Source organism: Siniperca chuatsi, linkage group LG23 (genome assembly GCF_020085105.1).
Source record: "Siniperca chuatsi isolate FFG_IHB_CAS linkage group LG23, ASM2008510v1, whole genome shotgun sequence".
In the NCBI taxonomy this organism is placed as follows: Eukaryota; Metazoa; Chordata; class Actinopteri; order Centrarchiformes; family Sinipercidae; genus Siniperca; species Siniperca chuatsi.
In genome coordinates, this window is record NC_058064.1 from 14,043,902 (window position 1) to 14,056,515 (window position 12,614).

Consider the following 12,614-nt stretch of genomic DNA (forward strand, 5'->3'; position numbering starts at 1 on the left):
GTGGAATGAAGCTCTGGTTGTCAATGCACAACCTCCTCTGAGGTTCATGCCAAATTGGAACAGGAAGAAGACAGCTTTAATAGCTTAGACCCTCCTCTAGGTCTGCAAAAACATCACTCAGCAAATATTGGCTTCCCCCGACTCAGGCTGGAAGAAAAAAAAAGGTTGATGAGAAATCTGATAAGCAATGTGATGACCTGTAAGTGGGATTGTTCAATCATGCCCTCCTTCCCTCTTTCCAATTTTCTCTCCCAGATACTGTGGATTTGTGAACTCTCTTTGATTCAGTGGAAGAAATTGATTAAATGAAAGTTCATTTCAACAAATTGATTGAGTGGTAACACGCCAAGTGCAGTAATCAAAAATAGTAAAAAAAGGGGTTTTATTGTGAGAACTTGATGCATAGTTTGCCAAGGAGACATTTTATAGGGCCTTTTCACAAAAGTCTCTTAATCTGTGCTGCAGCCCTTCCAATTAAGGATGAGGGTTGATGTGGATGCAGATACTGGCCAAGGTCACTCGCCTGTTTGATGTATCTGTGAGAAGAGTTTTATTAGAGCCAGTTACTCCATCACTGAAGAAAAACAAGCTGACCACTGCTGAATACATAGATGTTTCTCTCTGATAATTCTTTTTTATGACACGAATACATGAGTAGCATTTACCTTAAGCGATGAACAAGGCCCTTTGCTCAAAAATAGCATTTCTTGTATAAAGGAAAATGCTCTGCAAAACAGTGCACATCATCCACAACAGTGAAGGGCACATACTAGGTAATAATATTCAGGGTTAAGTCATTCATCCAGACATTGAAAATAAAGTGCTTGCCAGCTTGTGTGTGCTGTATGGATGGTGCTAAGTTTATTTTAAAAAACAACTTTAAACTTATTTATTTTGGATAGTGAATAAAGCCCAACCGACACATCTAAATGGCCAATATTATCACTCAATAGCTTATCAGATATATATGGTATCAGCATATATGTCAGCCAATAAGTAACAAGAAATTGCAATACAGAAATGCCAAATATACTGTGTCGCCATCACATAGTAGTACATATCTTGGTCACAATTTGTTAAAGCTGCATTAATTGATTTTTTGGCCAAACACAACATGGACATACAGTATTGTCACATTATAAAGTTGACAAGGCAACGTGTTAACAAACAGTTGCCTATTTACACATTCAGTAGCTATAGAACAGAATTATCATTCATTTGGAGTCGTGTTTCTGGCAACTTGGCAAATGTAAGTCCGATATTCTCTCTCCCTTTAGCTCTGCTTTGGTCTCCACCTACTTCTTAGGGAAATATCTAAACCCTATTCTATGTTCACCAGCTAGTCGCTAACTCTGTCTGCCTGTCACTTGGTGCTGGGCAGGTAGTGTACAGTGGATTTATAAGAGCTTTTTCGCTGAGAACAGCTGCTTGCCCTGGCTAGAAACGAGGTTGAGAGCAGAGTTTGTGGGCCAGCAAACCAAAACAATGAGCTAAAACGTTCTGTTGGGCTGAGGGGAAATGCAATATATTGTTCATAAAAACTATTGATTAGTGGGTACCAGCCCCAGTAGCTCACCTGGTAGAGCGCGTGCCCTATGTGCGAGACTGGGTCCTTCCCGCAGCGGCACATGTTCGAATCCCGCGACCCTTTGCCTCTCTCTCTCTTTCACATTTCTTGTCTCTCTTCAGCTGTTCCTATCAAAAAAAGGCAAAAATAATCTAATATATATATATAGATAGATAGATAGATAGATAGATAGATAGATATCTGGATAGATAGATAGATTAGTGCAGCTTTAATAACCAAATTTAAGGGTTTTTGGTTTGTTTTTATACTAACAAACTAATATTGGATGATACGTCATTAATGACATTTCTTTATTTCTGGAAGTGTGGTAAACAAATGAAATATGACCAACTGACTCATACACATACCAGTTAGTACTTCTATCTATCTACAGCCTTTGTAACCTGAGAATAATTTTTGGTATCATTTTAGGGTATAGATCCTGTACATTTAGATTTTGTGTAACAGTTATGCAGTGTTCTTCTTGGCATCTTTTTTGTTTTTTTTACCTCTTTTAGACTTTTATGCCTCATTTCCCCAGATACACTCTAAATAGCTGATTGAAGTGAAGGTTAATACCGTTGTTATGTTTCATGGCTTAAATCCCCCATAAACCCCCTGCTGCTAGAATTATTTATGCAGTTTTGGAGTGTTTATGTTACACGGAGAGGATGGAATTTGGCAGAAAATGTAGACTAAGAAGAGTTGACAGTGGGAAGAGATGAGGACTGACTGACTGAGAGAGAAATGGACCAAGAGTGGAAAAGAGCAAGAGTTGTAAGCGCCTTCGACATTTACATTTTCAGCTCTGCGGGAGTTTGTTCATGACAGTTTATTTGGTCCGAGCAGCAATAATTTCAGCCGGCGGACGACACGCTACTTCTGTTATTGATAAAAGATTACATCTCTACATTGTTTCCATTTCTGCCAATATATTGAAACAATCAATATTTACATGCCCCTCTTGGTTGGACTAGTCAAAACCACATGTAGTCTCATTGGCCTGCTTCCATTCAACCCTCACTGAGCACGCTGTGAGAAGACGGAGAGTGCAGGGAGTGTGGGGCCATATAATAACGGCTGTAGGAATGCCAAATTCCTGGCTATTATAAGTGTTTACTAGCCAGGTCTCCATGAGCTGTTTCCTACATGCTGAGACAGTGAGCTTGTCTGTGTCTGTGAGAGAGTGTGTGTGTGCATCTTAGTGTGTGTATGTGCATAGGGGTTAGGATGAGTACATGCAGTCAGTTAACCATGCGGTTGTTAGTTTTAGTGTGCACATGTGTTGGTGTGTTTGGATCAGCATCAGGTGATGAAGGTTTGACAAGCTCCATTCACTTTGCTGAACTACAACTGAGTGCATGTGTGCAAGCTTGTGTTTGTGTGGAGGGAGAACAGCCAAGCCTTCCCTGTTCTGTCTTACATCAGCCTCAGTTATAGCTCTAAGAAAATTATTGTTGACATAGAAGTGCGCAGTGGGCTTCAATTCACTACTAGTTCTGTTCAGTAAAGCCACACACATACACACACACTCTGCTCTGCTGAGGTTTCTCACACTCTCTGGTGCTCTTCAGTTCCCCTGCTCATCAGTGCTATCATATGTTTCTATTCAGTGAAACTCAGTCAAACAGCAATGTCTTGACTACTCCCCCCCCATCTTTTCCGAAGAGAGCACATGGATGTGGAATTTTCCCAGTCAATTCAGTGACCAAAGGGTATCTGCTTCAGCTAAAAATATCTTCTTTTGTAGCAGTGACAGTATGCATAGTTCACAAAAATGCAGCAGTTCATTGGCCCAGGCTTAGCCTTAACAGAATATTTACACATTGCACATAGATGTTCTGCACGACCACAATGGTGAGTCCGTTAAAGGAATAGTTTGACATTAGACTTAGATAAGATTAATATCACTCTAGTCACTGCACCCAGTAAAGAAAAATAGTCCCGCACATAACCTCCAGCAAAACCACAACTTGTCATTTTTACACTTTGACTTTTATGTGGTTTAAATCCCCTTCTTTCAGTCTTTATGCTAAGCTAAGCTAACCGTCTCTTGGCTGTAGCTTCATGTTTATTGTACAGACATGAGAGTGGTATCAATCTTCTCCTCTAACTCTCAGCAAGAAAGCAAAAAAGCACATTTCCTTGAATGTTGAACTGTTCCTTTAATGTTGAACGTCACTTATTTAAGGCTTTGCTGAATGTAGAATGTTGATTTTGGAAAAGACTTTGCTTTTCTTCTTTGATGTCTGTTTTGGGAAGTGTTTATTTTTGCCATTTACCTCTTGTCTCCTCCTCCTTCTCTTTCTTGTCATACTCCATCTCCTACTCTCATTCCTTATGCATCCCCTTCTTCTTCTCCCTTGGGTGTCACTGTCTTTCTTCCTATCTTTCTGCCCCCCTATCCTTCTCCTTATCTTATTCCACTTTCATTTTCAACCATTTGTCCTCCTTATTCTTTCTTTTTCCTTTCTCTCTTCCTTCCCTCTTCTCTCCAAAACCTCCTTCTCCTTCTCTTTCTTCTCATCTTCCCCTTGCTCCCCTCTTCTTGTTCTTCCACTTAAATTTTCAAAACCACATCATTCTCATCTTCCTTCTCCCTCTCCAATTTCTCTTTCTCTCGCTCTCTCTCCACCATCTTCCTTTTCATTCTTGACATCTGTGCTTCCCCCCCGAGAGACCAGGAAGTGCCGAGGAAATAACACCCATCCTCCGTGAATGAGCCATGCCAAACAATCCCCGCCCTGGGTGATTGGACCGTTCCAAACATGACCCGGTCCTGCATCGTAAACCTTTGGTTCTGACAGGAAGAGAGAGGGATAAAGATACAGATAAAGTGAGATAGGCAGGGAGAGGTTGAGCCACATATGTCAACTTCTAACTTAACACATCAGCTTGGAAAGGAGTTAAGCTATTTTTGCAGATTTTTTTAAGCTTAATCTTACTTTTACTCTCCACAAGTACAAGTGTACAATTTTATATTTATGTTTTATGTGCATGCTGTACTGCCTCATTCATCAGCAAGTAAGAATAAATGCAGTCTAGGGGAATTCTATCACGGCTAACATTATGTATTCTTGGGAGCCGGCCCAGCAGAGCGCAGGGTGGGGAACAGATGGGGCACGTTGTGGTTCTTTGGGCCGGCAGTAGGAAGGGAAACAGTCCAGAGAGGCCAGCGTGGGAATGGGTCAGTATTTCTGACAGCGTAAGCCGTGCCCCCACCCTCTTTCCCTCTCCCTCTCCATCCCTTCCTCCTCTCCCCTCTCCTCTCCTCTGTTCACAGGAGCTTTTCTTTTCTATCTTCCTCTTTACCCTTCCCTCCGTCCCTCTCCTCTTGAGGAGGGGTGAAGAAGTCTTTTCTCATGGGCTTCTCCCAAATTGTTTTCACTGACATTTCTGAGATATTTTGCTGTAAAGAAAATATTTGGACATATTTCTCCCTAATAAGCTTGCCGATGGTCGATGCTTTGTCTGTCTGTGCGATCCACGCAGACAGTTGCTTTGTGAGTGCAGAATCCTGCTTTACTGTACTGTGCAGCATGCGAACAAAAATGAGGCGTTTATGCACATGTGTAACAAGACTTTTAATTTCCTGTACTTGCATACTGTACTTGGCTACCCAAGAAAAGGGCATCTTTTGCATACTATATTCCGACTGACACTCATACCTGAAGTTTATAACTGAGGCGACACATCATACTGTACAGGAAAAGGTGTCGTCTGTGATAAAATCTGCAGATTACTCCTTTTTCCATTATCGTGCATGCCCTTTCCTTTCCCGTTTTTCATTTTCCACTCTTTATCCTCACTCTCCATTTCACTTGCTTTATTTATCTCTCTTTTTTTTTCTTTCCCTATCCCCCCTTCCACCTCTCCCCATATTTCTGTGTCAGTATGCTGATAGAGTTTGGGGCCACGGTAAGGAAAGGGATATTAAATCAGGGCTTTGGTTGTGAATGCGTCTCTAGCCAAGGCTGTGATTGACAGGAATGCTAATTCAGCTTTTAGGAGTTTGTTCTTCTCTCCTACTGAGGAATCTTTAACCCTGAGATTGTCGTCGTCATTGCCACCAAGGACTCTTTTGTTCCATTTTTAGTTGTCATTTTTCTCATGACATTTGGTGCTGTTTCTGGGATGGCGCAGTCCTTCGGGAATTAAAGCAGTTGTTTCGTTTTTTGGTTTTTTTTGTTTTTTTCACAGAAACAACATATCACTCTGGCATTTTAAATAAGAGTTAATATACTTTCTACTACAGGAGACCTCCATTGAAGTTGACGGATTATGAATGGAAGTGAAAAAAACTAAGATTTGTAGGAAAAACGTAAAGCAAAACGAAATAACACATTCTTCCTCTTACAAATAAAAAGTTGAATTCTTAAGCAATAAAACACACCCTTACTCACTTCAATACGTTTTTTTACTTGATCTGACCAGTAGCTCATTGTGGCTAATGTAACTTTAGACAGTTTGCTGACTTTGACTCTCCTCTTCTTGTGCTTTGTTATGCTACATTTTAGCATTTACCATTACATATTGTCATTGTAACTTGTGGCCACAGTGGCTGGTGTTCAGCAAAAGTGTAAATGTGCAAAGCATTGCCTGACATCACTGATGTCGCCGTCACATAGCTCCAGCTTGGGCGTTAACAGATTCATCTGTTCTGTTATGACAACATTCCCCTATCTGAGAGAAAGAAACAGGAGGTGTGGGGGAATAGCGAAGGGGAAGGAAAGGAAGAAGGAAACTCTTGTTCACAAGCTGTAAAACCTAAACATAAACTCCAGCAGCTTTAGCCCGGCTCACCACACATGTTGCAATTAACATGCAAAAGCATGCTTCGCTGGCTGACCTCAAAGGCTGCGCTGTGATGTTAGGTAGCTAGGCATGTGGTAAGCAGTGGGAGTGTAAAGGTCAGTCGGGGCAACACAGCTCAGGCATGGAGCTGAGTTCATCGATGTCAGGTGGCCAGAAACACAGCAGTTTGGGAAATGATTTGGTAAAATTCTGTCTCTGGCAGTATTGCACTGTTAAATATCTTCTGTTTATGGTTCTTTAATTTGCAATACAGCATCAAATATACTTTACTTTTTGGGTGTAGCCTCTTTCCCTAAACCTGTCTACTTCTATTTCAGTTAGATATCCTGAATTTCCCAGAATGACTTTGGACCAACCCCAGAGAAAAGCCTCAACTTGTTGCTTTCAATCAAATTTAAGCACATAAATATACAGTAGCTCTTGAGCCAGCTAGATTGTGAACAATAGAGTTGTGTTGATGAGTGCATGCAGCCGCACCCTTTTACTTAAACCACTGCACTTAATAAAGACATGTATAATCCACTGCATGTCTGCTTTGGATTTTGCTCTGTTAAGGATATGGGTGCTTTGTAGATCTTGGCATTGTTTTATTTTTACAATGGATTTATCCCAGTTAATATCAGGGCAAGATGGAAAGACTAGAAAGAAGCAGTTCTCAAATTCTTTGTATCTAATGCAAAAAAATTATTTTTATATATATTTTAGACATGACCTGCCTTGACCTTGCTTCATCTACTGTATGCTTGACCAGTAATGCATAGTAGTAAGAAAAATACACCACGAAAGGGGAACTGTTTCACATTGTTAAAATATTAAAGGGTGGACTATTTTTCTAATTATATACATGCACACATTCTTAGGTTGTGAAAAAAATTAAGGTAAAGTGATATTTGTGTTGTCGTGGGTATATCGGAAAATCTGAGCTTGTGTTTAATTTTATGAAAACAAGAAGCAGTATCCAAGAGATAATATCTTAACGCACCTTCCACCTATTTTTAAAATAAAGAGATCTTTTTTCTTTTACCTCAGTTTGCTTACTTCTCTTTAAGGAAAAATTCGACACTTTTTCGTTTTCTTGTTGAGAATTAGACAATTAGACGAGTTAGACGAAGATCGATACAGCCAGCACCTGGTTAGCTTAGCTTAGCATAATAATTGGCAACAGTCTAAACAGCTAGCCTGGCTCTTACTGAAGATAAAAATTTAGATAAAATGTACAAATTGAATAAACAAGATATGACGTGTTAATTAATGAGTTTTCATATTCAGCATACAGATAAGAAGAATTAGCAAGAATGCGAAACAGTGTATTTCCGAAAATGTCAAACTATGCCTTTTTAACTAGGAAGGTGATATTTGTGTTGAAATGGGTGTCTCAGCAAAACTAACCATGTGTCTAGAATTTTATTAAAACAAGAAGCAGTATCTTTAAAACAAAGCTTGCTCCACCTATATCAGCACAAAATACTGCTAAGTAGTTTTGACACAAGAGATTTTTTAACTTCAGTTTAACTCAAGAAATATGTGATTTCTAGGTTTAATGTGGTGTTAAATTCCTTGTAGAAATCTAAACTTTTAAGGCTAGTGGTTATTTTCAAGTGCACAAACACACTCATACGCACACACCTCTCCAGTTTGCTTCAACACTGACCGGACCAGTACAAGCACTGTTTCTCTGGCTCTCTCTTATCCTCAGCCAAGCTGTGTCTCCAGACTGGGTTTTAATCAGCTCGTGAAAACTGCTGCCACGATAAGAAGTATTGGTTGTTGCACAGCTGACAGGTCAGCTTGATAGGGGCGTGGGGAGGGGGGTCTGGACAAATCCACCAGGTTTGGTCACTGTGATGATTACAGTCCAATTTAAAGAATCGTTCACTTTGAAGTTTCTAACCGTGAAGCCAAATTGAGGAAGGGGAGAAGGAGGTGAAGGGTTGAAAGTTGGAGGAAAAAAAGGAAATTCCCTTTGTTTCCTCACCCTTTCTTTCTCTTTTCTTTTGTCTCCCTCAGGTTGGCAAGAAATGATGATGATGAGGAGGAGGCGGCCCGCGAGAGGAGGCGCAGGGCACGCCAGGAGAGGCTGATGAGCAGGGAGAGTGAGGAGCCCAGTGGACAGCCAGACAGTCTGGTCATGACCAACAGTCACAGGTGACACACATATAGCAACACAGGTTCTGTCTGTGACAAATATATAGTCACCAGCCAAATAGGCAAAAGAGCAACAGGAAAGAGGGAGGGAAAAAAAATGTCATATCATCCTGCCCAGTTAAAGAGGTTGTACTTCATCAATAAATAATCAATGTGAGTCCTGTTTATGTGTGAAAAAATTTCAGGTCAACTCAGAAGAATGCCACAAAACATTCTTTCACATCCTCTGCTGTAAAAGACTTCTGGGAAGTGGAAACAACAGTCAATTGTTTTATTCTTTCATAAAACAATTGACTGTTTGCTAAGCTCTGTTACTGTTGCTATGTATGTCAAGCTTTTCATTCGTGCACAGCACATACTGTATGCAGTTTACAATTATAACGGCGGTAGACAGAAGTAGACAAAAGCAGCCTTATAATTTCTAGCTGGAAATGTCAGATTTTGCTGGCTGATATAACTGTTTCTGGCAAATTTTATATGCTGTAGCTAGCTAGCTAACGTTAGCTCCATAAGTTGGTTGAAAACTCTGTGTCCACGCAACATTTGAATGTTTCTGACTCGTTTAAAATGAGAAAGGCGTTTTTAAATATGCACCTGATGGCTATATACATGATATTGTGCTAAAAGGCTAAATCAGTTATTTTGTTCTAAGATAACCCTGTTTGGCTGCATAGCTTATGTACTTTTCAAACAGTATGTTTCACTTTTAACGTTACCTTAAAAAAAACCTTTTAGGGTTAAGACATTTATAGCCAATGATACCATGATGTGTTAGTAACATCTCAGGTATCATTGGCTAGAGTTGCTGGAGTGTAAACTCCCCCAAATCTAATAAAGAGCAGAATAGATGCTAACATTAACACCCCTAAAATCTGATGCCGTCCAGGGCCGGCTTCCGCACGGTGGGGAAATATTACACAGTAGTTGTGAACTGGGCTTTTTTTAACCTCAGAATCAAATGTAGTTAATTAATGATGTGCTGATTGGCATTGGCAAGTAGTTAGCTAGCTAGCCAGACATGCTAACATTTGCAGCTTACATTAGAGCAGATAAACACACTGTTTAATCCATTCCTCACACTTTTGCTCTTGTGTTTTGAGTTTTAGAAAGGTTAAAAGAAAAGACACCACCCTCCAAAATGTTTAGATATAGAGTTTTGCTCTTATTACAGCCCCATGCACACCACTTCAAGATTTGGATAAATCCAAAGCTTGACAGGCCTGCTGTGCCTAGTTATGGTGGATAAGCTGACTTAATATTGTAATACTGTCAGGTGTTGAATGATGAAATTTATTGAAGTGGCATTTCTTTTTGCATCCTTTAATACCAATACATTTCAATCAACCAATGCAAGAATTGGACACTTTCTTCCCAGTCCCAGCTGTCAAATTAACAACCAACTCGTACCTATCTATCAGAAAGACATAGGAACAAAGTGGCTAAATAGCCATTTCAATGCAGTTTAAGGCTATGAGATCAATCGTCTTGGCCACAGTGGAAGAGGTGGGTTGCTCTGACATCTAGCAACACAGACACTGCTTTGTGGATGTGTGAATGTTTCGCTATGAGCTCAGCGGTACATCCTGGGCCAGTCAAACAACAACGGGATTGTGCAGGAGGATGCTGAGGCAGGACCTACTGTTGACTAGCCATTGTTGATTGTGTAGAAGCAAGGATAATGTTTGCCAAACTTTTAGGTCAGAATATTATGAGTCATGCTCTTTGGAGTGAGGTGGATGGATGTACAATTTGTATTTGGTAGAGTGAAAGATACTGTATATAAATACATAGTTTTTAGCCATGCAGTCATTCGGTCAGTTGGACAGTTGGACAGTTGGTCCATGACTTTGGTCCAGACTTAAATATAGCAACTACTCGACTATTGGATGGATTGCCATTTAATTTTGTACAGACATCCGTGGTCCCCAGAGAATGAATCCTACTGATTTTGGTAATTCCCTGACTTTTCCTCTAGTGCCACTATGAGGTTCACATTTATGGTTTGTGGTGAAATGTCTCAACAACAGTTTGATAGATTGCCATGAAATTTGAAATTTGTTAGCATGCTAACATTTGCATGATGGTGAACATGGTAAACATTACTATCTTCTGCTATCTGAGTGAATGTATGCAAAAGAACTATTGAAAAAATTAAGCCCAGACCTGGAATCCAAGAGAAATTTACTGATTCTCTGTTTATTTTAAGGCCTGACCAATAGTTTATTTTAAAGAATATCTGTGGTGAAGATCTATCAATACAGCTAATTGTCAGCATTCTCCACATACTGGCTAAAGAGCTGACTCTAATGTGGCAGCCACTCTTTGTAAACTTTGATTTCCTTTCACAGAATTTTATTTTGTCTTTTTTGCAACCCAGAGAGACTTTGCTTGAGCATTCGTGCTCTTGAGCATATTTCTTTGGTATCAGTGGCCAGTGTAAGTCACTGTTTTTTCTTGTCCTTTTCAAAGCACCAAACTCATGCTCCTTCAGCATCACCCTGCTGCACATTAGTTACTCACATGCAAACCTGACAGCTGCTAAAAATGAACATAAGTCTCTTGCCACTAAACCACTATGAAACTGTTAGGAGTTATAGGGCCTTGATCAAGGGCATCTCAATGATAACAGGAGATAATATTATGCATTCAGTTTCCCTGCCCACATTTTCTTAACAGCCGACTTCTGTTGCTCTGACCTCAAGGCTTCTTCCTCATTAACTAGAGACCACACAGTGAAATGTTTGTCTCCTCTCTCTCCTCCTAGTGTGACAGAGACTGTGAGCAGCTCTTATGGAGGAGGCGGCGGAGACGACGAGGAACAAGCCCTGCAGGAGCGCATGTCCAAACGCGAGGAGAGACGGCAGAGACGCATGAAGGAGGCACTGGAGAGACAGAGGCAGCTGGACCCCACCGTGAGTGAGGACAACGACCACGTCGCCACGGAGAAAAACAACGCAGAAGAGGAGAGGCCATCCTCCTGGCGTAGGGGTCGTTACCGTGACAATGAGGATGAAGAGGAGAAGACAGAGATGTACAGCTCTAGGAGAGAGGAGAAGGAGCGAGAGGAGCCGAGGGAGGAAGAAGAGGCTGCTCCTGAGGGTGGAGAGGAAGCAGAGGAGGGTGTAGATGAAGAGGAGGAGCAGAAAGTGGAAGTGGTGGAGGACAAACCGAGAAGGTCTTACTTGAGAGAACAGGTGAGTCACCTGTTCGTTCTTGTTCATTTGTTTTAGCCATTTATTGTATTGTATTTTTTGTAGCTGACAGTCCCTGCAAATGTGATGCTTGTTTCTGTAGGAATCAACTGAAGAACCTAAAATTCAAAACAAGGTATGGTCATTGATTTATTGACTTCTTACTGCACATTCTGGAGTCACTCACTGACCTTTCTTTCAAAGAACCGCTATAAACCTTTTGTCATAGGAACTCGCTGAAGAAGAAACACATTCAGTAGTCAGTGAGAGTTCAAACCAGGCCAAGGCAACAAATTCAGAGGCTGAGGAGGATGCAGTTGCATCAGAGGAGGCTGAAGAGGTATCCAAGGATGATTATGTAGATTATACATCAGAGAACAAGTCTATGACACTCAGACATGACACTGAAGAGGACAATGAGGTATCTGAGATACTGCACTCAGAGGATGATGAGGTATCATACATGTGGTAAGATTTTCAGTAGAGGTGTGATGCACAGCACAGACAATCTCTCTGGGTAACTTCAGTGTCTTGATGCATCTTTGAGGAGATATGTAAACAGAAATCCCTCAAGAATAAACCACAGAAAATTCTCTTCATAAGGCTATCTTGTTTACTATGTGATTTATGTCGGAGCCAGACGCTGAAATTACCCAGACACCTCGTGTCGTCACAGCACAGTTTGCACCATTTGCAAACTGGTAGTAACGGAGCCGACGTTTTTTTATGAGGTGTGGTTGCAGCCATGCAGTCAGATTTTTGATTAAGTTAATGCTATGCCTCACAGAGTGGTCACTGTGTCTTCTGCATGTCTTCCACCTGAGCTATGAGAGCAGCAACACTGACTCCACTCCAAAAACTCACTGTAGCAGAGGAACAATATGTAATTTAAAATA

At 40.8% G+C, this 12,614-nt stretch overlaps 1 protein-coding gene across 17 annotated transcripts in view; it reads left to right on the forward strand.

The window, feature by feature from the left end:
• cald1a (caldesmon 1a) overlaps positions 1-12,614 on the forward strand; it is a 341,833-nt gene that overhangs the window by 309,009 nt on the left and 20,210 nt on the right. For 8 of the 17 annotated variants that reach the window (XR_006376780.1, XM_044185616.1, XM_044185607.1 and 5 more), the window contains 4 exons: positions 8,390-8,527; positions 11,292-11,721; positions 11,822-11,854; positions 11,948-12,058. Coding sequence is in view for 15 of the 17 variants with exons in the window: in XM_044185616.1 (XP_044041551.1) it covers positions 8,390-8,527; positions 11,292-11,721; positions 11,822-11,854; positions 11,948-12,058 (712 nt within the window). In the remaining 2 variants the exon portion in view is untranslated. The remainder of the gene's footprint in view (positions 1-8,389; positions 8,528-11,291; positions 11,722-11,821; positions 11,855-11,947; positions 12,059-12,614) is intronic. The other 9 variants (XM_044185619.1, XM_044185611.1, XM_044185618.1 and 6 more) reach the window with 3 other exon arrangements.